Raw genomic sequence first — 26,997 nt, forward strand, 5'->3', positions numbered from 1 at the left:
CAGAATTTTCTCCATCTCTTTAGCTATCATACTCTATTCCACCGGGCATTCCACTGATTTCAAAACTCGGTCCTCCAGAAAGTGGAGAGCAACACTTCAGCAGTTCTACTACGTGACATCTTTCAAAAAAAGCTGCGTTAGAAATAATGACCTACACATACTGACCAACTCATGTTATAGACAGAAGCGTGCTACATGGCAGACCAATCCGAACTCATCTCTCGGCATGTCCAGCCCATCTATTACCTCAGCCAATCATGGCTAGCGGGGTTCCTGTCTTTTTCCGTGGCTAAACCAACTAGGCTCGTAATTTAACAATTGTATTTGTAAATACAGATGGCATACAAGTTTATTATAAAGGCACATGAAAGTTTGCATGTCCTTAAGGCATTTCTGCCAAAAAAAACGCATTTAGATTTTAAAAAAAGTTTACGTTCAAATCCCTCTCCTGTGAAGTAGTGACGCGCGACATATATTAAATAATTATACATTTACTCTGACACATCGTGACCCACCATTAACAGGTCAGTGTCGCGACACATACTTTAACAAAGGCTGATATACGATATAACAGGATAATACGGTATAAATTGCAGAACTTATTTGAGTTATTATAGTTATTCTCACGAGGGCTTTACTGTCTACGGCAGTGGGTGGACAGCACTGGTGACAGGTAGGATGTCCACATTGCAGCTTGCCTTAATGTTCCTGAATTGGTCACAGTTGAAGTTGGCCACTAGCTTCTTAGGACCGGGTCTGTATGGAGTAAAGGGCATCTTCACACGCAGCCGTTGCCCTTGTTTTAGGAAAGGAATTCTGAGGAGACACATGAAATAAATTATACCTCAAAGCATCTTTAGATCTCTAAACTTCAACACACAAGGTAGTGTAAAATATTTCAGATGGAAAAACTTTAACCACATGAACAGCCCATAAATGCATGTCCTTTCTAGTTTAGCCAAGAGCTAAATTATCTCTCGTGGACAGACTACGTAACATAAATTGTATTGAATCATCTGTCAAAAGACTGTGATGCCACAACTAAAAAGGAACCATAGTTCCGGTGCTTTGGTTTTCTCACTAGATATCTGAACATATCAGGATTGGGTGAAGGTGGTACTGAAAGTGTGGGCGGGGATTTCAAGAAATTAGTTAGGACGGGGATTTCAAGCAGAACGTTTTCAGAAGGGGGTATGAGAGTTTCTGTTTAGGGGGGTGGTGACTTCGCTAGTCTTCCATCAGAAACTAATCAAGCATATGACACAATTACCGGAATATTTTTTGTTCTGGGTTTCCGAGATTAAGAGCTAAATTGCCATCTTTACGAGCAAGGTTTCGGTTTGTCATAAAACCTGAATCCATCCCACTGGGCAAAAACTGGTTCCACATAGGTCCCCATCCACATCCAGGATTCAAGTCTGGACACATCTCACTGGGCACAGACGTCAGTTCAACGTCTAGTTCTGATTTACACTACCGTTCAAAAGTTTGGGGTCACTTAGAAATGTCCTTGTTTTAGAAAGAAAAGCTTTTTTTTTGTCCATTAAAATAACATAAAATTGATTCGAAATACAGTGTAGACATTGTTAATGTTGTAAATGGCTCATGTAGCTGAAAACGGCAGATTTTTTATGGAATATCTACATAGGCGTACAGAGGCCCATTATCAGCAACCATCAGTCCTGTGTTCCAATGGCACGTTGTGTTTGCTAATCCAAGTTTATCATTTTAAAAGGCTAATTGATCATTAGAAAACCCTTTTGCAATTATGTTAGCACAGCTGAAAACTGTTGTGCTGATTAAAGAAGCAATAAAACTGGCCTTCTTGAGACTAGTTGAGTATCTGGAGCATCAGCAATTGTGGGTTCGATTACAGGCTCAAAATGAACTTTCTTCTGAAACTCGTCAGTCTATTCTTGTTCTGAGAAATGAAGGCTATTCGATGCGAGAAATTGCCAAGAAACTGAAGATCTCGTGACAACGCTGTGTACTACTCCCTTCACAGAACAGCGCAAACCGGTGCACAACTGAGCAAGAGGACAAATACATTAGAGTGTCTAGTTTAAGAAACAGGCGCCTCACAGGTCCTCAACTGGCAGCTTCATTAAATAGTACCCGCAAAACACCAGTCTCAACGTCAACAGTGAAGAGGCGACTCCGGGATACTGACCTTCTAGGCAGAGTTGCAAAGAAAAGCCATATCTCAGATAATAATAATAAAAGATTAAGATGGGCAGTCTGAGATATGGCTTTTTCTTTGCGCTGTTCTGTGAAGGGAGTAGTACACAGCGTTGTACAAGATCTTCAGTTTCTTGGCAATTTCTCGCATGGAATAGCCTTCATTTCTCAGAACAAGAATAGACTGATGAGTTTCAGAAGAAAGTTCTTTGTTTCTGGCCATTTTGAGCCTGTAATCGAACGCACAATTGCTGATGCTCCAGATACTCAACTAGTCTCAAGAAGGCCAGTTTTATTGCTTCTTTAATCAGCACAACAGTTTTCAGCTGTGCTAACATAATTGCAAAAGGGTTTTCTAATGATCAATTAGCCTTTTAAAATGATAAACTTGAATTAGCAAACACAACATGCCATTGGAACACAGGACTGATTGTTGCTGATAATGGGCCTCTGTACGCCTATGTAGATATTCCATTAAAAATCAGCCATTTCCAGCTACAATAGCCATTTACAACATTAACAATGTCTACACTGTATTTCTGATCAATTTGATGTTATTTTCATGGACAAAAAATTGCTTTTCTTTCGAAAACAATAACATTTCTAAGTGACCCTAAACTTTTGAACGGTAGTGTACATTTGGTTGAGTTGTCAACTAACGTGAATTCAACTTGAAATCAACAAAAAGGTTAAAAAGTTTACTTTTTGCAAATCCAATCAGTTTTCCATGTTGATTCAACGTCATCACATTGATTGTTTTGGTTGAAGTTACATGGAAACAACGTTGATTCAACCAGTTTTTGCCCAGTGGGATGGATTCAGGTTTTATGACAAACCGAAACCTTGCTCGTAAAGACGGCAGAGAAATGTCACATAGGCCTACCTGGCTTCCATTGTCTCTGTCAGCAAGCCACTGCCAGTCACTGTTATGGAGCAGTCTCTTAGACCCTTGGATAGAGGGTTCTCAAACACAACCTCTGCCATCATGTCACTATACTGCAATTCAGATCCAATGGCCTAAAAGAGAAGAAACATCAGAATAAAAGCATCTGCTAGATAGTATATTATATTAGAACTATCACACTGAATAAACCCCATCTCCAGTTGAGTGGGTGTTACTGATATTGGCATTGTATTGAATAGATCAATTGTTCAGATGACAGTCCAACACTTTAGATTTTCATCTTCACATCACCTTTATTCACAGGCCAACCGTTATTTTCCTTGCAAATTGCTATTCTCGCTACTAGTATATTTGCCACCTACAAATTTGAAATGGTAACGTAAAGAGCCTTGGGGCTTGTTCCATAATGACCCCAATGAATGTCACTCAGAGAAAGTTGAGCTGTTCTAAGTGGGTTATTGGAGTGGCTTAAGGATCTGACAGATGCGCGAAATTACAATTTGGGGAATATACAGTACTCACTTTGATGGTGAGTGAAGGGCTCTCTGGCACAATGTCTTTCTCTGTGATGTACACTGCATCACTGTTGTCCTTGTCTGTGACCACAGCCGAAACCTTGATGCTGTTGCTCTCCGCATGTTCTCACCGTACACAGAGAAGGGGATGTGGATGGGTATAATCAGATCTGCCAACACAGACAATGCATTTGATTGTCAATGTATCACAAAGGCTAACATTCTGTGGTGTCCTCAGTACAACGTTAGCAACCCAAACATTCTGTGGTGTCCTCAGTACAACGTTAGCAACCCTAACATTCTGTGGTGTCCTCAGTACAACGTTAGCAACCCAAACATTCTGTGGTGTCCTCAGTACAACGTTAGCAACCCTAACATTCTGTAGTGTCCTCAGTACAACGTTAGCAACCCTAACATTTTGTAGTGTCCTCAGTACAACGTTAGCAACCCTAACATTCTGTAGTGTCCTCAGTACAACGTTAGCAACCCTAACATTATGTGGTGTCCTCAGTACAACGTTAGCAACCCTAACATTCTGTAGTGTCCTCAGTACAACGTTAGCAACCCTAACATTCTGTAGTGTCCTCAGTACAACGTTAGCAACCTGACAGCCATAAGAGTTAGTGTCAGTTGATTTGCTACACAGCTATACATGATACTTTACAGCTTTGTTAAATTTACCAGTTACAGTTGAAGTCGGAAGTTTACATACACTTAGGTTGAAGTCATTAAAACTCGTTTTTCAACCACTCCACAAATTTCTTGTTAACAAACGATAGTTTTAGCAAGTCAGTTAGGACATCTACTTTGTGCATGACACAAGTTATTTTTCCAACAATTGTTTACAGACAGATTATTTCACTTATAATTCACGGTATCACAATTCCATTGGGTCAGAAGTTTACATACACTCAGTTGACTGTGCCTTTAAACAGCTTGGAAAATTCCAGAAAATGATGTCATGGCTTTAGAAGCTTCTGATAGGCTAATTGACATAATTTGAGTCAATTGGAGGTGTACCTGTGGATGTATTTCAAGGCCTACCTTCAAACTCAGTGCCTCTTTGCTTGACATCATGGGAAAATCAAAAGAAATCAGCCAAGACCTCAGAAAAACAATTGTAGACCTCCAAAAGTCTGGTTCATCCTTGGGAACAATTTCCAAACGCCTGAAGGTACCACGTTCATCTTTACAAACAATAGTACACAAGTATAAACACCATGGGACCACGCAGCCATCATACCGCTCAGGAAGGAGACGAGTTCTGTCTCCTAGAGATGAACATACTTTGGTGCGAAAAGTGCAAATCAATCCCAGAACAACAGCAAAGGACCTTGTGAAGATGCTGGAGGAAACAGGTACAAAAGTATCTATATCCACAGTAAAACGAGTCCTATATCGACATAACCTGAAAGGCCGCTCAGCAAGGAAGAAGCCACTGCTCCAAAACCGCCATAAAAAAGCCAGACTACGGTTTGCAACTGCACATGGGGACAAAGATCATACTTTTTGGAGAAATGTCCTCTGGTCTGATTAAACAAAAATAGAACGGTTTGGCCATAATGACCATCGTTATGTTTGGAGGAAAAAGGGGGACACTTGCAAGCCGAAGAACACCATCCCAACCGTGAAGCACGGGGGTGGCAGCATCATGCTGTGGGGGTGCTTTGCTGCAGGAGGGACTGGTGCACTTCACAAAATAGATGGCATCATGAGGAAGGAAAATGATGTGAATATATTGAAGCAATATCTCAATACATCAGTCAGGAAGTTAAAGCTTGGTCGCAAATGGGTCTTCCAAATGGACAATGACCCCAAGCATACTTCCAAAGTTGTGGCAAAATGGCTTAAGGACAACAAAGTCAAGGTATTGGAGTGGCCATCACAAAGCCCTGACCTCAATCCTATAGAACATTTGTGGGCAGAACTGAAAAAGCGTGTGCGAGCAAGGAGGCCTACAAACCTGACTCAGTTACACCAGCTCTGTCAGCAGGAATGGGACAAAATTCACCCAACTTATTGTGGGAAGCTTGTGGAAGACTACCCGAAATGTTTGACCCAAGTTAAGCAATTTAAAGGCAATGCTACCAAATACTAATTGAGTGTATGTAAACTTCTGACCCACTTGGAATGTGATGAAAGAAATAAAAGCTGAAATAAATAATTCTCTCTACTATTATTCTGACATTTCACATTCTTGAAATAAAGTGGTGATCCTAACTGACCTAAGACAGGGAATTTTTACTAGGATTAAATGTCAGGAATTGTGAAAAACTGAGTTTAAATGTATTTGGCTAAGGTGTATGCAAACTTCCGACTTCAACTGTAAATGCTATCTATATACACTCCTGAAATACACCACCTTTGTGACATAATCAATCATTGAGATTGATGCATGCGTCAAACCAAGGATGTTGACAAAGAATTATGAAAGTAAATAGCTGCAATGTGTTCTTGGTTTTGAGAAGTGTTTCAGTTCTCTTTGTTCTGTGATGTAAATGCCTCCCTTTGTTAGTTCAGCCTTGTAGGCCTACTCATGGAAAGAGTTTGAAACATTTTCACTCTACCTTGGTTGGGACGGAGCTTCTGTTCTTTCAATTCGGTCTGTATCTTGGAGGATGGAATGCCGGTGTATCTCATGGCCTGAACGTTGACATGGATCACTAGTGTCCGAGTCTCACGGTCGTCGCTGTTCAGTACAAGCTTGAGGTCGATGTCTTTGCCGCTGAGCGGCTTGGTCAGCTCAACGATTTTCATGGAAACATCAGAAGGTTTGCGGTCAAGGATCCCGTTTGAATTCTCTTTGTCTTCGAGATTGTTGACTCTGTTCGCTGCGTTATTGTACACAGTCCTCTCCTTTTTCGTGCCTGTTTTAAATGGGTGACATTTTGGATGAGTAGCTGGTGACTCAAGCAGTTGCCCTCACTCACCTAGGAGAATTATGTCTTGCGACAGGTAGACACAGCCCCTTTCTAACTCATCTCTTAAAAAAGTACAGAACTATTTCCCAGACCAACCCTAGCTCTCAAAGACATAAAATACGCTTCTACCCTTATGATAGGCATAACCCTTGTAACGCTGCATTATTTCGGAAATCAATTGATAACAGTTCAACAGCCAAAATGTATAAAAGGGTGGAGATTGGACAGCCTTAGCGTTACTCCATACAGAACGGGTCCTAAAAAGCTAGTGGCTGACTTTTGACATTAAACCTCCAGGACGTTTTTTAAAGAAAACATCTGACAAGTCAACCTTTGTAGATATAGTCAGACTCTCTCAGTTCATTCAATACCAACCCTCTGCATATTTATAGTTGGCCGTGATGTCCACTCTCTTGTCGCTGCCCACTGCCTTTGTGCTGATGTTCTGGCCTACGGACCCAGTGTCCGTTAAGATCTTTTTCTTGGAGCCGTCAGCGAACACCATCCAGGTTACACGGTCGGCGTTGACTTCGGCGAAGACAAAGGGCACATCGTATTTGAGGTCAATGTGACCCTGCAGTATGGCCTTGACTGGAGCAGGGCCGCAGCAGTAAACACCTGGGGGAGAGAAAGGGAAAACAACATGAGTGTATAACAGGGAGTTCCCTTCATGTCTCCCAGACCCAGGACACAAACTCAGCACCATCTGCACAATAACACAACATACAATACATACATACTCCAGAAGTGTGTTATTATGTATGTTAGTGTGAGATGAGATGGAAGTTAGACCATACCAGTGCTTTTCTCCTGAGGGGTAGGGTCCACAGCCTGCCAGCCGTCATATAAGGAGTCTCCTGAGAGATCGGGCCGTCTCATCCAGGCCTCCACCCACACATGGTAGTTCCTGAGCAGAAACACCAGTCTTTAAAACATCATGCTATTGGCATCACTCTTCATACTGTAGCCACAATGACCTGATGTTGCATTTACCATACACTGTCTTGGCTCTGTTTGGGTCTGACTCCATTGTCGGAGAAGAAGTCGTCAATTGTCAGGTTTTTGTCGGTGTCGTGGGCTGACTGGAAGTTGGTAACCACTCGACATGGGATTCCCAAACACCTCAGTACTGACATGGAAATACATTTCAGGCATACTGGTTAACAAAAACAACACACAGAAGGCATAGTGGTTAACTAAATAAAGACATCCAAGGCATTGACACCCAGCCTCTCTCCTCTGGTCAGAGGTGAATCGGACACAGATGGTGGGTATTCTTGCCATCCCTCTCAAAATCAATCACAACCCTGGGTCTGAGCGCTTGCAGTACAGTCAGCGCTATTTAAATACTGTTGTATTGATTGATTGACTAAAATAAGAATTTAAGCGCGATTGGACAGTGATAGGCTACCTGTGCACATTACAGCGGCGAACACCCAACACTGGCCATACTTGACTGGATTGCCTCCATTGTTGAGCCACCTCCTTAGTACCTCCACACTGCCGTTCCAGTGAGTGGGGGACACGCCACCATTGTATTGACCATCCCACCGCCCCAACAGGACACCTCTGTCATCATTAGCGTTGATCTGGGCAAGGAAAATAATGTTAAAATTATAAATTTCAGAACTGTCATTTGGCTGAGTGAATGTGTTTTTGTAATATCTCAAATGTAGTTGGTTTCGTGGATCTAGATTGAGCCTTGGACTAAAAAGCTCAGTGTGGAAAGTTATTTTTAGTCCAGGACTAGGTTTAATCTGGGTCCGGGAAACCAGTCCTATATGTGCAACAACACCTTACTTAGTTGCACTGGACCCATTTATAGTGAACAGGGCTAGATGACGTTCCAGAAATGAACCAATGTATTTTCTTATGCTGTTCATACAGTACTATGACCTTATGATGATTAAAGAATGTCACTGTTACTAGTGGGGTTCAATAATGTTGTCACTGTTACTAGTGGGGTTCAATAATGTTGTCACTGTTACTAGTGGGGTTCAATAATATTGTCACTGTTACTAGTGGGGTTCAATAATGTTGTCACTGTTACTAGTGGGGTTCAATAACGTTGTCACTGTTACTAGTGGGGTTCAATAACGTTGTCACTGTTACTAGTGGGGTTCAATAATGTTGTCAGTGTTACTAGTGGGGTTCAATAATGTTGTCAGTGTTACTAGTGGGGTTCAATAATGTTGTCACTGTTACTAGTGGGGTTCAATAATGTTGTCACTGTTACTAGTGGGGTTCAATAATGTTGTCACTGTTACTAGTGGGGTTCAATAATGTTGTCACTGTTACTAGTGGGGTTCAATAATGTTGTCACTGTTACTAGTGGGGTTCAAAAACATTGTCACTGTTACTAGTGGGGTTCAATAATGTTGTCACTGTTACTAGTGGGGTTCAATAATGTTGTCACTGTTACTAGTGGGGTTCAATAACGTTGTCACTGTTACTAGTGGGGTTCAATAATGTTGTCACTGTTACTAGTGGGGTTCAATAACGTTGTCACTGTTACTAGTGGGGTTCAATAATGTTGTCACTAGCTAGAATTTCCATCCAATTGGTGACAGATTTTCATGCGAATATTCAAAAATCTGCATAAAAACAATATGTGCATTTTCCCACCAGAGATGTGTTTCCATTAAATATACTTTTTTTTTTTTTTTTTTTTCGGATAAAAGGCTGTGGGGTGATGACATAGTGGACATAAAAATACCTTTTGCGGTTAAATTCTTTATGTAGCGAATGTTCCCACTCTGGTATTGGCACAGCTCGCAGATACATTGCGGGTATACGGTGCATTCGGAAAGTATTCAGACCCAATTACTTTTTCCACATTTTGTTAAGTTACAGCCTTATTCTAAAATGGATTAAATAAATAAAAATCTTAATCAATCTACACACAATACCCCATAATGACGAAGTGAAAACAGGGTTTTAGATTTTTTTTGCAAATGTATTACAAATAAAAAACAGAAATACCTTATTTACATAAGTATTCAGACCCTTAGCTATGAGACTTGAAATTGAGCTCAGATGCATCCTGTTTCCATTGATGATCCTTGAGATGTTTATACAACTTGACGGGAGTCCACCTGTGGTAAATTCGATTGATTGGACATGATTTGGAAAGGCACACACCTGTCTATATAAGGTCCCACAGTTGACAGTGCATGTCAGAGCAAAAACCAAGCCATGAGGTTGAAGGAATTGTCCATAGAGCTCCAAGACAGGATTGTGTCAAGGCACAGATTTGGGGAAAGGTAACAAAAAATGTCTGCAGCATTGAAGGTCCCCAAGATCACAGTGGCCTCCATAATTCTTAAATGGAAGTAGTTTGGAACCACCAAGACTCTTCCTAGAGCTGGTCGCCCGGCCAAACTTAGCAATCGGGGGAGAAGGGCCTTGGTCAGGGAGGTGACCGAGAACCTGATGGTCACTCTGACAGAGCTCCAGAGTTCCTCTGTGGAGATGTGAGAACCTTCCAGAAGGACAACCATGTCTGCAGCACTCCACCAATCAGGCCTTTATGGTAGAGTGGCCAGACGGAAGCCCGTCCTCAGTAAAAGGCACATGACAGCCCGCTTGGAGTTTGCAAAAAGGCACCAAAATGACTCTCAGACCATGAGAAACAAGATTCTCTGGTCTGATGAAACCAAGATTGAATTCTTTGGCCTGAATGCCAAGCGTCACGTCTGGAGGAAACCTGGCATGGTGGTGGCAGCATCATGCTGTGGGAATGTTTTTCAGCGGCAGGGACTAGGAGACTAGTCAGGATCGAGGGAATGATGAAAGGAGCAAAGTACATAGAAGATCCTTGATGAAAACCTGCTCCAGAGCGCTCAGGACCTCAGACTGGGGCAAAGGTTCTCTGGAGAGACCTGAAAATAGCTGAGGAGCGACACTCCCCATCCAATCTGACAGAGCTTGAGAGGATCTGCAGAGAAGAATGGGAGAAACTCGCCTAATACAGGTGTGCCAAGCTTGTAGCATCATACGCAAGAAGACTCCAGGCTGTAATCGCTGCCAAAGGTGCTTTAACAAAGTACTGAGTAAAGGGTCTGAATATTTATGTAAATGTGATATTTCCGTTTTTTTTTTTATATATACATTTGCTCAAATTTCTAAAAACGTGTTTTTGCTTTGTCATTATGGGGTATTGTGTGTAGATTGATAAGGGGAAAAACTATTTAATCAATTTTAGAATAAGGCTGTAATGTAACAAAATGTGGAAAAAGTCCAGGGGTCTGAACTTTCCGAATGCACTTTAGCCTACATGATGAAATTATTTTTTATTTGTCAAACGAGGACAGCCAAGCATCGAGGATCATGTTACCAGAATAAGGCCCTCGATATTTATTATAAAGAAATATCAAGCTTATCACCTTGCACATTCAGCACCCTGTGAAGTTCATCATTCATTTCTTCATCTGTAGCCTAATAAACTAAATGCTTTCCCGATGAGTCGTAGTGGGAGGACCACACAACATGTCATTACGTGACTCCATGTTTACTTCGAAATGATGGTTATTAAATCAATATTTGCGCATAAAAGCATTTCCACCAACATTTCTCTCATACTTCATTTTACCGACACAAAAAGATCCCACCTTGTCTAGTGTATTTTGTTTTGTCAACATTTGGAAAGTTTACCGAAAACATTTTCCATCAGCACTGTCATGAAATGTTTTATCTGACATGTACTTTACTCGCATAACAAGATTGGATGGAAACATGTTTCCTGTTACTAGTGGGGTTCAATAATGTTGTCGCTGTTACTAGTGGGGGTCAGATCTCCAGTCTTACCATGGCACTGACCACCCTACTGACATAGATGGGGTTGCAACGAGCAGAGAAGTCCTTGGCGGGGTCTCTCAGACACTTGGGGTTCACGTCAAGCAGCTTCAGGCAAATGTCCACTATATCGTCTTCAAACTGGAGAAACAATACATTTGGGCACGTTAGCTAGGTAGCCTACAACAATTTCTAAAATGTCTTGTCTATACTTACATACATTTTAGTAATTTAGCAGACGCTCTTATCCAGAGCGATTTACAGTATTGAATGGATAAATGTTCGTATTGGTCTCCCGCGGTAATCGAAACCCACAACCCTGGCGTTGCAAGCGCCATGCTTTACCAACGGAGCCACACAGGACTCTAGCCAATCACTTCGACTGATATATCGTTGTGTAACACTTGGGGGCGGTTTCCCGGGCAACAGATTAGTCCTGGATTTATCTAGAGTCAAAATAATTATTGGTGGAGATTCTCCATTGAGTTTGCTTTTTAGTCGAGGAATAGGCTTAATCTGTATCCAGGAAACCAGCCCTATATGTTATAAGCAGCACTTTTCAACTGTACAATACTGTATTGTTTGTTCTGTGTACCTGTCCGAAGTCCCACGCCAGGGAGCTGATGTATTTTTCAGAACCTCTGTACACCAGGCCTTGTTCTCTCATCACATACTCCTGCCTCTCCTCCTCTTCAGGTAGATGCACCCAGTCCTCTACAGCCCGCCACAAAATACAGCAGTTTCAAAACATGAATTATAAGAATTTGTTCAACTGACTTGGCTGGTTAAATAAAGGATAAATAAAAAATACATTATTATACAAAATGAAATGAAGGGGTAACTTTAACATGTTATCATGCTGTTACTGTGTTATGACCACTGTCTCCCATGCTAGAATGTAGTGTTACCAGGATGTTACCAAGCTGTGTTACCGGGCTGTGTTACCAGGATGTTACCAGGCTGTGTTACCAGGATATTACCAGGATGTTACCAGGCTGTGTTACCAGGATGGTACCAGGATGTTACCAGGATGTTATTAGGCTGTTACCAGGATCTTACCAGGCTGTGTTACTAGGCTGTGTTACCAAGATGTTACCAGGATGTTACCAGGCTGTGTTACCAAGATGTTACCAGGATGTTACCAGGCTGTGTTAACAGGATGGTACCAGGATGTTACCAGGCTGTGTTACCAGGCTGTTACTAGGCTGTAACCAGGCTGTGTTACTAGGCTGTGTTACCAGGATGTTACCAGGCTGTGTTAACAGGATGGTACCAGGATGTTACCAGGCTGTGTTACCAGGCTGTTACTAGGCTGTAACCAGGCTGTGTTACTAGGCTGTGTTACCAGGATGTTACCAAGCTGTGTTATCGGGCTGTGTTACCAGGATGTTACCCGGCTGTGTTACCAGGATGGTACCAGGATCTTACCAGGCTGTGTTACCAGGCTGTTACTAGGCTGTTACCAGGATCTTACCAGGCTGTGTTACCAGGCTGTTACTAGGCTGTTACCAGGATGCTACCAAGCTGTGCTACCAGGCTGTGCTACCAGGATGTTACCAAGCTGTGTTGTGGCCCATTGTTTGTATCTGTGTATATGGGCTATTATGTTCCAAAACAATTATGAGGGGTCTTCCCAACCCATACAGAGACATGGGTTACAACAATCTCTGTAAAGTTAGCCATTTCCAGCTTTTAAACTGATAAGAACATTCAGGAATGCAGCATTTCACACCCTCCAGATACTGTATCAAATAGTTACCATGGCTGTATTGATGCATTCACCGCATTTGTTCTCCTTTGTGTGATTAAAATAGTTAATTTATCACAGTTCTAGTTAACATTTTTATGAATTCGTTATACTCCATTATAATGTATTAAATCTGCTTTACCGTACTCTCAAATCTCGTTCACAGGAAGTGTACAGATGTAAGATGTAATAAAGTTGTTTTGAATTGAATTGTGTTTACCTTGGCACCAAGGGTTAAACAGCAGAAGGAGCTTGCCCAGGCTTCTGCCCACTGTGGCGTTGGCGCTGGTCTTTACAGACAGGCTGTACTCTCCCACTGGGGCATCTGCTGGGCTGGTGATGTCCAGAGTGATTGAGCCCTCCAGGAGCACTGAGCCCGGGTGAACCTCAACCTTCCACGAGGAACCCTTCCCACGGCCCTCAGGTATCCCGAACACTGACCTGGTCCCCAACGCCTCAGATGGCTGGGGCCCTGGATGGAGAAGGGAGGATGAGTTTTGGGTTGTGTTCAGTAGGAACGAAATGGAAGAAAACGTTCAGAAACAGTGAGGTAGTATACACAGTGTACAAAACATTAGGAACACCTTCCTAATATTGAGTTGTCCCCTTTCGCCTTCAGAAAAAGACTCAATTCGTCGGGGCAAGTAATCTACATGGTGTCGAAAGTGTTCCTCACGGATGCTGGTCCATGTTAACCCCAATGCTTGTCAAGTTGGCTGAATGTCCTTTGAATGTCCTTTGGGTGATACACACGGGAAACTGTTGAGCATGAAAAACCCAGGAGCATTGCAGTTCTTGACACACTCAAACCAGTGCGCCTGGGTACTTAAATCTATTGTCTTGCCCATTCACCCTCTGAATGGCACACATACACAATCCATGTCTCAGCTGTCTCAAGGCTTAAAAATCCTTCTTTAACCTGTTTCCTCCCTTATTGAAGTGGATTCAATAAGGGATCATAGCTTTCACCTGGATTCACCTGGTCAGGTCAGTCTATGTCATGGAAAGAGCAGGTGTTCCTAATGTTTTGTACACTCAGTGTATTTGTCCAATAAGAGTTTATATTTTCTGTCAGAGTAACTTTGATGTCAACATTACATTTACAGTACAAGTGGAGGTATCTCAAGTCCTGTAAGTGGTGCAATTTAGTCTTTAGATTAGATTGAATTGACCCCAATTCAGCTATTTAAAACGCATACAAGGATTTGTTTTAATGTAATTATTACTGCACGTGTCTGTCTTGTCAAAGGGGATCCACATAGGGCCGGTTTCCCTGCCCTAGCCTAGATTAATCCTAGTGTGTTTTAGTCCAGGACTAGCATAATCTGAGTCCGGGAAACCTCTAATACAAACAGCTCTAATAAATAGCAGAGATAAATAAAGTGATTATATTTTCTATTCTAGATAGCTCACCTGTCTCCACCATCAGCTCCAGCATGTCTGTTGTGGGCCTGAAGGGGCCATGGAGGTCAAAGGTGACCAGGAAGGACTGACCTCTCCTGACTATCAGTCTGTTCACTGAGATGTCATTGGTGTTGTGGGCTGTGTTGTTCTTCTCACAGTGGAGCTCTACCTTACCAATGTCTTCAAGAAATAAAGAAATAAAGAAATAAATCCTGATTTTCTATTTTGTCCTGATAATACAATGATTATTATTATTTTATTAGTGTGAGGCGTCAGTCTGTTTCTACGTTTGCTGTTGTCTAGCCTTATGTTTTGTCACTTTTGCCTGACAGCAACATAGCAGAAACAGACTGTCAGTTGGGCTAGTTGAGACCACTGGATAGAGAAAACACTTGTAGCCTATCACCATGCATAATGCAGAAAGAATATGCAGAGAGAAACAGGCCAAAGACCACAGACTTAGGAATTAGAATATCAATAATATTAATTTAACAGATGAACATACACCAACAATAATTATCTTTCTTTGTAAGCAAATGTTACATTCTACAAGTCAAGTCACCCAATTACCCATTCACTGTACTATATGACCCTCTGTCACTAAACATGACATAGGGTACCTTGACAAGGCAATATCTACATTTTTCATCATCTGAATTTGATCAAAAATCTTGCAACGAGAAGTTTCAGTTGACTTACCAAAATCCATTAAAGCTGTCTCTCACGTGGTTGTGTTGGTAAGTGGATCGAGTTGCTTGTTGTAGTTCTGTAAGTAATGAAAGGATGCCAGGCCTTTTAAAAGGAGCCCTACCCATGTCATAAGAATGTCTCAAACGTCACACAGAGATGTACACACCTTTTCTTAATTCACAGGAAAATGTGTCATTACATAGTCATCACCACATCAGCATCTAAATTAAACCAGAAATGTGTGTTTATGTGTAGTATTGAGATTGAACCGCTATAGGTAGAACTCTCTTTATGGTTTGAGTTTTATTACATTGTTCAATGTGTTTTTCTGTCAAAACATTAATTAGTACTTGGTGGCAAAACCCTTGTTGGCAATCACAGAGGTCAGATGTTTCTTGTAGTTCGCCACCAGGTTTGCACACATCTCAGGAGGGATTTTGTCCCACTCCTCTTTGCAGATCTTCTCCAAGTCATTAAGGTTTCGAGGCTGACGTTTGGCAACTCGAACCTTCAGCTCCCTCCACAGATTTTCTATGGAATTAAGGTCTGGAGACTGGCTAGGCCACTCCAGGACCTTAATGTGCTTCTTCTTGAGCCACTCCTTTGTTGCCTTGGCCGTGTGTTTTGGGTCATTGTCATGCTGGAATACCCATTCACGACCCATTTTCAATGCCCTGGCTGAGGGAAGGAGGTTCTCACCCAAGATTGGAAGGTACAGTGGGGAAAAAAAGTATTTAGTCAGCCACCAATTGTGCAAGTTCTCCCACTTAAAAAGATGAGAGAGGCCTGTAATTTTCATCATAGGTACACGTCAACTATGACAGACAAAATGAGAAAAAAATCCAGAAAATCACATTGTAGGATTTTTTATGAATTTATTTGCAAATTATGGTGGAAAATAAGTATTTGGTCACCTACAAACAAGCAAGATTTCTGGCTCTCACAGACCTGTAACTTCTTCTTTAAGAGGCTCCTCTGTCCTCCACTCGTTACCTGTATTAATGGCACCTGTTTGAACTTGTTATCAGTATAAAAGACACCTGTCCACAACCTCAAACAGTCACACTCCAAACTCCACTATGGCCAAGACCAAAGAGCTGTCAAAGAACACCAGAAACTAAATTGTAGACCTGCACCAGGCTGGGAAGACTGAATCTGCAATAGGTAAGCAGCTTGGTTTGAAGAAATCAACTGTGGGAGCAATTATTAGGAAATGGAAGACATACAAGACCACTGATAATCTCCCTCGATCTGGGGCTCCACGCAAGATCTCACCCCGTGGGGTCAAAATGATCACAAGAACGGTGAGCAAAAATCCCAGAACCACACGGGGGGACCTAGTGAATGACCTGCAGAGAGCTGGGACCAAAGTAACAAAGCCTACCATCAGTAACACACTACTCAAATCCTGCAGTGCAAGACGTGTCCCCCTGCTTAAGCCAGTACATGTCCAGGCCCGTCTGAAGTTTGCTAGAGTGCATTTGGATGATCCAGAAGAGGATTGGGAGAATGTCATATGGTCAGATGAAACCAAAATATAACTTTTTGGTAAAAACTCAACTCGTCGTGTTTGGAGGACAAAGAATGCTGAGTTGCATCCAAAGAACACCATACCTACTGTGAAGCATGGGGGTGGAAACATCATGCTTTGGGGCTGTTTTTTCTGCAAAGGGACCAGGACGACTGATCCGTGTAAAGGAAAGAATGAATGGGGCCATGTATCGTGAGATTTTGAGTGAAAACCTCCTACCATCAGTAAGGGCATTGAAGATGAAACGTGGCTGGGTCTTTCAGCATGACAATGATCCCAAACACACCGCCGGGCAACGAAGGAGTGGCTTCGTAAGAAGCATTTCAAGGTCCTGGAGTGGCCTAGCCAGTCTCCAGATCTCAACCCCATAGAAAATCTTTGGAGGGAGTTGAAAGTCCGTGTTGCCCAGCGACAGCCCCAAAACATCACTGCTCTAGAGGAGATCTGCATGGAGGAATGGGCCAAAATATCAGCAACAGTGTGTGAAAACCTTGTGAAGACTTACAGAAAACGTTTGACATGTGTCATTGCCAACAAAGGGTATATAACAAAGTATTGAGAAACTTTTGTTATTGACCAAATACTTATTTTCCACCATAATTTGCAAATAAATTCATTAAAAATCCTACAATGTGATTTTCTGGATTTTTTTTCCTCATTCTGTCTGTCATAGTTGACGTGTACCTATGATGAAAATTACAGGCCTCTCTCATCTTTTTAAGTGGGAGAACTTGCACAATTGGTGGCTGACTAAATACTTTTTTTCCCCACTGTACATGGCCCCATCCATCGTCCCTTTGATGCAGTGAAATTGTCCTGTCCCCTTAGCAGAAAAACACCCCCAAAGCATAATGTTTCCACCTCCATGTTTGATGGTGGGGATGGTGTTCTTGGGGTCATAGGCAGCATTCCTCCTCCTCCAAACACGGCGAGTTGAGTTGATGCCAAAGAGCTCGATTTTGGTCTCATCTGACCACAACACTTTCACCCAGTTCTCCTCTGAATCATTCAGATGTTCATTGGCAAACTTCAGACAGCCCTGTATATAGTGGGGGAAAAAGTATTTAGTCAGCCACCAATTGTGCAAGTTCTCCCACTTGAAAAGATGAGAGAGGCCTGTAATTTTCATCATAGGTACACGTCAACTATGACAGACAAATTGAGTATTTCTTTTCCAGAAAATCACATTGTAGGATTTTTTATGAATTTATTTGCAAATTATGGTGGAAAATAAGTATTTGGTCACCTACAAACAAGCAAGATTTCTGGCTCTCACAGACCTGTAACTTCTTCCTTAAGAGGCTCCTCTATCCTCCACTCGTTACCTGTATTAATGGCACCTGTTTGAACTTGTTATCAGTATAAAAGACACCTGTCCACAACCTCAAACAGTCACACTCCAAACTCCACTATGGCCAAGACCAAAGAGCTGTCAAAGGACACCAGAAACAAAATTGTAGACCTGCACCAGGCTGGGAAGACTGAATCTGCAATAGGTAAGCAGCTTGGTTTGAAGAAATCAACTGTGGGAGCAATTATTAGGAAATGGAAGACATACAAGACCACTGATAATCTCCCTCGATCTGGGGCTCCACGCAAGATCTCACCCCGTGGGGTCAAAATGATCACAAGAACGGTGAGCAAAAATCCCAGAACCACACGGGGGGACCTAGTGAATGACCTACAGAGAGCTGGGACCAAAGTAACAAAGCCTACCATCAGTAACACACTACGCCACCAGGGACTCAAATCCTGCAGTGCCAGACGTGTCCCCCTGCTTAAGCCAGTACATGTCCAGGCCCGTCTGAAGTTTGCTAGAGTGCATGTTGATGATCCAGAAGAGGATTGGGAGAATGTCATATGGTCAGATGAAACCAAAATAGAACTTTTTGGTAAAAACTCAACTCGTCGTGTTTGGAGGACAAAGAATGATGAGTTGCATCCAAAGAACACCATACCTACTGTGAAGCATGGGGGTGGAAACATCATGCTTTGGGGCTGTTTTTCTGCAAAGGGACCAGGACGACTGATCCGTGTAAAGGAAAGAATGAATGGGGCCATGTATCTTGAGATTTTGAGTGAAAACCTCCTTCCATCAGCAAGAGCATTGAAGATGAAACATGGCTGGGTCTTTCAGCATGACAATGATCCCAAACACACCGCCCGGGCAACGAAGGAGTGGCTTCGTAAGAAGCATTTCAAGGTCCTGGAGTGGCCTAGCCAGTCTCCAGATCTCAACCCCATAGAAAATCTTTGGAGGGAGTTGAAAGTCCGTGTTGCCCAGCGACAGCCCCAAAACATCACTGCTCTAGAGGAGATCTGCATGGAGGAATGGGCCAAAATACCAGCAACAGTGTGTGAAAACCTTGTGAAGACTTACAGAAAACGTTTGACCTGTGTCATTGCCAACAAAGGGTATATAACAAAGTATTGAGAAACTTTTGTTGTTGACCAAATACTTATTTTCCACCATAATTTGCAAATAAAATCATTAAAAATCCTACAATGTGATTTTCTGGATTTTTTATTCTCATTTTGTCTGTCATAGTTGACGTGTACCTATGATGAAAATTACAGGCCTCTCTCATCTTTTTAAGTGGGAGAACTTGCACAATTAGTGGCTGACTAAATACTTTTTCCCCCACTGTATACAAGAGTATTGTGACTATCAAAATAGACACCATTGAAATCTATAAATCTATATTTCTATGCAGGGCAAATGATACATCAAAGATAAATACTACTATCACTCCCCTGTATATGCTGCCATGGTGCAACGGCAATGCATTTGTTTGATAGAACAGTTCACATGACTACAATCATTTAAGCTTCAAAGGTACTTTCTTCCCCTTTTACCACTCCCTTTTGAATTGGCTTTCATCATACAGTATTAGTATTTTTTATCATATTGTTCTCATGTATCTCTCTGGTTTATTTTATTCACCTATAAGCAGTGTCACATTCTGTTGTCCAGGTTTCTCCAGACGTCTTATTTCACCATCTGACTAATGCAATTGCACCATTTTGCTGCACCTTTATTCTCACTGGTTCATCTTGATTATAATTGTCAGTTCAACTACTTGTCTGCCTCTTGCTCATTTCATGAAGGAAGTCTTACTGCTCAGAGCCATTGCGAGAGCGCTTACTCAACGTCAGATGTGGGAGAGGTAGGCGAACTTCCGACTTCTGACTAAATTATGAAGGGGGAAACATTGTCTGTTAACAGGTTTTTGTTCCAACCCAACACTAACACATCTGATTCAAATTATCTGACTGCTCATGCGATTCAATCTAGAGTAGTTAGGAACTGGTGTGTTAGTGCTGGGCTGGAATAAAATCCTGCGTGCACGGCTCTCCAGGACCAGGCTCTTGGCCACCCGCCCTGTTCTTGAACTGCAGCTCTGGTCACACGTCCCCCATCCACGCCCTCCTTGCCTGGGCCCTCATGGCCGTGTTCTGCAGTGGCCCCAGCTGCCTCACTTCCACCCTGCCCTCCACCCCACGGCTACAGCGCCCCAGGTGGGCCATGTATCTCTGGGTGTGGGCACCCCGGTGCCAGGTGCTTAGTCGGGAGTCATGTTTCTAGTTGGCGAACAGCTCCGTCTCGTCCAGGTGAGGCTTGAGGCGCACGCCCTGCGCCCGCTCCTGCCAGTGGAAGAGGAAGAGCTGCCAGGTCCTCTGTCCATAAATTGGAGAGTTTAGCATTTTTCAAACACATGAAACAGCTTTTTCCTGCAATCTAGAGCCATTATCACTATACTTAATTATATGTAAAAAATTAATAAAAAACTCAATTTTTCTGCATCTCTAAGCATAACTCTTGAGCTGTCTGTATCCTCCTGACTGGTGGTTCTTTTATTAAATGAACTAAATATGCTTCTCTGCATCTCTTCCTCAAATCTAGGTAAAATATTCAGTACATTTAGTTACTGCTTGCTTTTCTAAAGTCTACCAACCTTGCCAGCAGGCATGCCAGCTAAGCTAGTTAGACAAGCTAATTACTCTTACTTGATTGATAGCCTGAAATGGCTTCTTGGTAGCTGGGAGATCGGGAACCTATCTGGGATAGCTAAAGCCAACTTCATAAAATTGCTAAGTGGCTAGTAGTATTACAGAGATTATTACATGTTTTTTGCAAATGTCTTTAACATGACAAATCTGAGGGGGCACCTGACATGTGCCCGCTATGGGCATGACACCTCTGAGGGGATGTCTACATTCAATTGATGTAGAATAATTGATCAAAATCACCCAAAGTGAGATACAAGGTTTTTCCAGTGCGCTGGTGATATCCAGATGTTTTGCCTTTGCGGTGGTGGGTACCTTGTTGGAGCAGGAAGCGGACAGCGGGCATGTGTCCACGGTGGGCACTGATGAACAGAGCAGAGAAGAGACGGTGAGAGAGCCAGGAGGGAGCTCCACCCATAGAACCCATAGCACTGGGATGGGAGGAATGTGGCGGTGCTGGTTTGGACATCACACTCTTGAGCTACGTGAAATAAAGAGAAAATAGTCATTTGTGTGAAAAGTAGAAATGTTCATCCTAAAAAAAGGGAAGAGTGAAGTTAATAAGGTCTACATGTTGTAATAACAGCTGTGAGATGTTGTTTAGATGTGCAGTAAGTACAGGCTAGCCACATTACATCAAATAAGGAGGTGGATCTTTCAGCATGTCTAGTAAAGAAATGCAGTATTGCTATTACTATTTTTGGTGATGATGGTTCTTTTTTAAAATTATGATCAATATTGACCTGAGCCATAGAGAGTCTCTGTGTGACGATCCCGGCTGTCTGAGTCGGGTCCTGTCTGGTGACTAGTGTTCCTGCTCGTATTCTCCAGTTTCCCGAGGGTTCGGGAACGCTCCGGGGAGCGCTCTGGTTTTCCGCACCTGCATCCCATCAGCAATCTGCACACCTGGTCCTGATCATCACCCTTCTTAGGCTCTGGCCCAACATCCAGTTCCTGCCGGATCGTTAGCCATGAACAGTATGTTGTCAGCGTATCAGTCTCTGAGCCAGTAGTGTTAGTTTTGTTGTTTTGCACCTTTTTGACTTGCTGTGTACTGACCTCCGTTTTGTTCTGTCTGCAGTCTCTCACCCGGAACCTTCACCCAACCTCTGCCTGATGGTCGGCGGCTGCCCGAGCCAGTACCGGACCAACCACTGCACCCTCAACAACCCATCCACGCCACCCGCTCTGTTCCCTGGATTATTCAGCTTCACTCGGACTCTATTAATAAACACTCACCTTTGTCTCACGTACCGTGTCCTGGTCTGCTTCTGGGTTCTGGCTTAGTTAACCGTGACAGAACGATCCGGCCAGTAATGAACCCAGCGGACCTGGACTCTGTTCGCCATGCTATTACCCAGCAGGAGAAGATGTTGGGCCATCATAGCACGGTACTACAGGAGATCGCGTTGTCAGTTCGGAACCTTTCTTCCGGTCTGACGGAGGTCCAGAACCAACGCAAGTGTCCGGTGGAGGATCCACTACCGGTTTCACCCATCTCGCCTGCCGCTTCTGAAGCTGTGTCCATCCGTGAGCCCAAGGTTCCGACGCCGGATAAGTATGAGGGAGAGCTGGGAAGATGCCGTTCCTTCCTTATGCAGTGTGGACTAGTGTTCGATCTACAGCCCTACTCTTATGCCACAGACAAGGCTAGGATAGCCTTTGTGATTGAGTTGCTGCGTGGTCGGCGCTGGAGTGGGCTTCAGCCGTTTGGGAACGACAGGATCCCTGCATGGCTTCATACCAGGGGTTCACGGCCGAGATGAGGAAGCTCTTCGACCATTCCGTCCGAGGGAGGGACGCAGCTAGGCGCCTGTTTTCGCTTCGCCAAGGAACTCGCAGCGTGGCCGACTTCGTGATCGAGTTCAAGACGTTGGCTGTGGAGAGTGGGTGGAACGAGGAGTCTCTGCAAGCGGCCTTTTACCAGGGTCTGTCGGAGCAGCTCAAGGATGAGTTGATCTCCTATCCGGAGCCTAGTGACCTGGACAGCTTGGTAGCTTTGTCTATTCGGGTGGATAATCGAGTCCGAGAGCGAAGGAGGGAGAAGCAATGGGTTCCGTCCAACCGATCAGCTTCTCAGGATCCAGTCGGGTCGTCAAACTGCGCGGCTCGCTAAAGTTGGGAGGACTTTTAGCGAGCCAGTTTCGACCTCTCAATACCTCTGTCAGACCCCGTTTCCCGGCTACCCTTATGAACAGGAATCAGAGCTTAGCGATTAACGCTTTTATCGATTCAGGTGCCGATGGAAGCTTTCTAGATGCCGAGTTGGTGGAACAGCTGGGGCTTTCCAAGGAGCAATTGCCGGAAGCCATTGAAGCTACCACTCTGAACGGCAGTAGTCTGGCACGTATCACGATGAGGACTGAACCGGTTAAGATGCGGTTGTCGGGGAATCATTCTGAGATGATTTCATTCTTCATTCTGCCGTCTTCCCATGTTCCTCTGGTCCTTGGATACCCCTGGCTGAAGGAACACAATCCCACGTTCGATTGGGTGACGGGCAAGGTAACGAGTTGGAGCCTTGATTGTCATGCTAACTGTCTCAAGACTGCCTGCCCCCATTCGGTTCCCAGTCAGGTGATTGAGGCTAAACCCCCAGATTTGTCCCTGGTTCCCGAGACATATCACGATTTGGGGGAAGTTTTCAGTAAGCAGAAGGCTCTGTCACTCCCTCCCCACCGACCATATGATTGTGCCATCAACCTGGTCCCTGGAGCTGTCTACCCCAAGGGAAGGTTATACAGTATCTCCCGACCTGAACGTGAGGCGTTGGAGACCTACATCAAGGAGTCCCTAGCTGCTGGTCTCGTTCGTCCCTCGTCATCACCCCCTGGGGGCAGGATTCTTCTTTGTGGGTAAGAAGGATGGCTCTCTTCGACCGTGTATTGATTATCGGGGGTTGAATGACATCACGGTCAAGAACAAGTATCCCCTGCCCTTGATGAGTTCTGCCTTCGACTCCTTACAGGGTGCTACGGTGTTCACCAAGCTAGACCTACGCAATGCGTATCACCTGGTCCGGATCAGAGAGGGGACGAGTGGTTGACGGGTTTCAATACACCGATGGGTCACTCGAGTATCAGGTGATGCCGTTTGGACTGACCAATGCTCCAGCGGTATTCCAGAGTATGGTGAACGACGTCCTGAGAGATATGATCGGTCTCTTTGTGTTTGTTTACCTGGATGACATTCTGATCTTCTCGAAGGAACCTTCCGACCACGTCCAGCATGTCCGGCAGGTTCTGCAGCGATTGTTGGAGAATCGCCTGTTTGTGAAGGCCGAGAAGTGCGAGTTTCACGCCCACACGACATCCTTTCTCGGGTACATCATCTCCAGGGGAGAGATTAGGATGGACCAGGAGAAGGTTAGAGCGGTTCTGGAATGGGCCCAGCCCGGTACGAGATTGCAGCTCCAGAGATTTTTGGGGTTTGCGAATTTCTACCGCAGATTCATCCGGGATTACAGCCGGGTGGCCGCTCCGTTAACTGCCTTGACTTCCAGCATCAGGACCTTCAAGTGGAATCCGGAGGCGGATCGAGCGTTTCTGGATTTGAAGAGGCGATTCACCAACGCACCGATTCTCTCTCAACCGGACACGGCCCGTCAGTTCGTCGTTGAAGTGGACGCGTCTGATGTGGGAGTTGGCGCCATCCTGTCGCAGCGATGCTCCACGGACAGTAAACTCCATCCCTGCGCCTACTACTCTCGTCGCCTTTCGCCTGCGGAGAGGAATTACGATGTGGGTAACCGGGAGCTTCTCGCGGTGAAACTTGCCTTGGAGGAGTGGCGCCACTGGTTGGAGGGGGCGGAGCAACCGTTTATTGTCTGGACGGACCACAAGAATCTTGCTTACGTGCAATCGGCTAAACGTCTCAACTCCCGTCAGGCCAGGTGGGCGTTGTTTTTCGGACGATTCAAGTTTGCCCTGACGTTCCGACCTGGATCTAAGAACGGCAAGGCGGGACGCCTTGTCCCGGATGTTCTCCAAGACGGAGGAGAGTGGGTCCAAGACCGAGACAATCCTCCCCCGGAACTGCGTCGTGGGAGCAGTTATGTGGAAGATTGAGGAGGAGGTGCTGGCGGCCCTTCGGACTCAGCCCGGTCCCGGTAACGGTCCAACCGGTCGGTTGTTTGTGCCTGAGTCGGTTCGTCCTGCTGTCCTCAAATGGTCCCACGCCAGCAAGATGGCTTGTCACCCTGGCGTGGCTCGGACTATGGCGTTTCTTCGCAGACGTTTTTGGTGGCCTGCCATGGCCGAGGATACTCGGGGGTTTTGTTGCTGCCTGTCCAGTGTGTGCGCAGAATAAGAGTACCAATCGGCCCAGCTCTGGACTACTTCACCCCCTTCCTATTCCCCGGCGACCATGGTCGCATCTGGCCCTGGACTTCGTCACGGGGTTGCCCGCTTCTGAGGGGAACACGGTCGTTCTGACTATCGTGGACAGATTCAGCAAGTTCGCCCACTTTGTGCCAATTGCCAAGCTTCCCTCTGCCTCGGAGACGTCCGAGATCCTGGTTAGGGAGGTTTTCAGGGTCCACGGTTTGCCCAGTGATATCGTTTCCGACCGTGGCCCTCAGTTTACCTCTGCTGTCTGGAAGTCCTTCTGTTTGGCCATTGGAGCTACGGTCAGTCTCACATCTGGTTTTCACCCCCAATCCAATGGTCAGGCGGAGAGAGCCAACCAGAAGATGGAATCAACGCTACGCTGTCTGGTCTCTTCCAACCCCACCTCCTGGGTCTCTCAGTTGCCTTGGGTTGAGTATGCCCACAATACTCTTCCTACATCTGCCACTGGGATGTCTCCCTTCCAGTGCCTGTATGGCTACCAACCTCCCCTGTTTCCTTCTCAGGAGAAGGAGCTCTCAGTGCCTTCTGTTCAGGCCCATATTCGGCGTTGCCACCGGACCTGGCATCGGGCCAGAAAGGCACTCCTTAGAGTTTCGGACCGGTATCAGCTCCAGGCGAATCGTCGCCGGATTCCCGCTCCCACCTATACCATCGGAGATAGGGGTTTGGTTGGCCACACGGGATCTTCCGTTACGGACTGAGTCTAGGAAGTTGTTACCGAAGTTCATTGGTCCGTTTGTGGTGGAGAAGGTGATCAATCCAGTGGCAGTTCGACTCAAACTACCGAGGGACGCTCAGAGTCCATCCCACCTTTCATGTCTCCTGCCTCAAGCCTGTCTTCCTCAGTCCTCTGTTGCCTCCTCCGCCTCCTCCTCCTCCTCCTCGGATGATCGGAGGTGGTCCTGCCTACACGGTGCGTCGCATCATGGATTCCAGACGGCGGGGCCGGGGTTTCCAGTATCTCGTGGACTGGGAGGGGTATGGCCCTGAAGAGAGGAGTTGGATTCCGCGGCGACAGGTCCTAGACGCAGACCTCATCAGTGACTTCTACCGCCTCCATCCTGGCGCTCCGGGAAGTCCGCCCGGTGGCGTTCGTCGGAGGGGGGGTACTGTGACGATCCCGGCTGTCTGAGTCGGGTCCTGTCTGGTGACTAGTGTTCCTGCTCGTATTCTCCAGTTTCCCGAGGGTTCGGGAACGCTCCGGGGAGCGCTCTGGTTTTCCGCACCTGCATCCCATCAGCAATCTGCACACCTGGTCCTGATCATCACCCTTCTTAGGCTCTGGCCCAACATCCAGTTCCTGCCGGATCGTTAGCCATGAACAGTATGTTGTCAGCGTATCAGTCTCTGAGCCAGTAGTGTTAGTTTTGTTGTTTTGCACCTTTTTGACTTGCTGTGTACTGACCTCCGTTTTGTTCTGTCTGCAGTCTCTCACCCGGAACCTTCACCCAACCTCTGCCTGATGGTCGGCGGCTGCCGAGCCAGTACCGGACCAACCACTGCACCCTCAACAACCCATCCACGCCACCCGCTCTGTTCCCTGGATTATTCAGCTTCACTCGGACTCTATTAATAAACACTCACCTTTGTCTCACGTACCGTGTCCTGGTCTGCTTCTGGGTTCTGGCTTAGTTAACCGTGACACTCTGTGTATGACTGCTGTAGACTGTTCTAGGTTTTTCTTTTATGCCACATCACCTTGAGTACATCCCCAGTAGCTGCAGCTATCACAAGCTCAGCCCATCCATCGTAAGGCCAGATCATCAGGGTGACAGTAGTTCCAGGGACGATGTTGTAGTGTCTGAGGGTCTATGATTTTGCTGACGTTTGCAAAAAGTGTGTTAGAGGAACTTGGCTCTGTTTGCGGAAACATCTGGAAAGCATTACTACACAGACTTCTTGGAATAGAGGATATGGGGAGATATGTGGAAAGCCAGGGATTGGTTTATTAAAATC

At 44.9% G+C, this 26,997-nt stretch overlaps 2 protein-coding genes across 2 annotated transcripts; both read right to left on the bottom strand.

Annotated features, from left to right (window-relative positions):
* Positions 1-447: 447 nt before the first annotated feature.
* LOC123492077 (protein-glutamine gamma-glutamyltransferase E-like) lies at positions 448-3,710 on the bottom strand. The gene is made up of 3 exons (XM_045224023.1): positions 3,605-3,710; positions 3,062-3,195; positions 448-816 (listed from the first exon to the last, which is right to left on the bottom strand). The coding sequence occupies exons 2-3, from the start codon at positions 3,163-3,165 to the stop codon at positions 642-644; spliced, it is 279 nt and encodes a 92-aa protein (XP_045079958.1). The 5' UTR covers positions 3,166-3,195; positions 3,605-3,710; the 3' UTR covers positions 448-641.
* A 4-nt stretch (positions 3,711-3,714) lies between these two features.
* Positions 3,715-14,591, bottom strand: LOC121578608 (protein-glutamine gamma-glutamyltransferase 2; the record flags this gene model as incomplete). The annotated part of the gene is made up of 10 exons (XM_041892971.2): positions 14,473-14,591; positions 13,280-13,531; positions 11,908-12,026; positions 11,325-11,453; positions 7,930-8,107; positions 7,512-7,647; positions 7,316-7,425; positions 6,894-7,136; positions 6,165-6,464; positions 3,715-3,767 (listed from the first exon to the last, which is right to left on the bottom strand). Coding segments are annotated over exons 1-10 (1,545 nt in total), but the record flags the coding sequence as incomplete, so codon positions are not given.
* Between the last annotated feature and the right edge of the window lie 12,406 nt (positions 14,592-26,997).

Source organism: Coregonus clupeaformis, chromosome 12, assembly GCF_020615455.1.
Source record: "Coregonus clupeaformis isolate EN_2021a chromosome 12, ASM2061545v1, whole genome shotgun sequence".
Taxonomy (NCBI): Eukaryota; Metazoa; Chordata; class Actinopteri; order Salmoniformes; family Salmonidae; genus Coregonus; species Coregonus clupeaformis.

Bases quoted from the DNA above. Each gene is read 5' to 3' on its own strand.
- LOC123492077 (XM_045224023.1), bottom strand. From the start codon at position 3,165: ATGATGGCAGAGGTTGTGTTTGAGAACCCTCTATCCAAGGGTCTAAGA. The intron at 817-3,061 runs GTAGGCCTATGT...GTGTCTCCTCAG, and splicing joins ACAGAGACAATGGAAGCCAG to AATTCCTTTCCTAAAACAAG.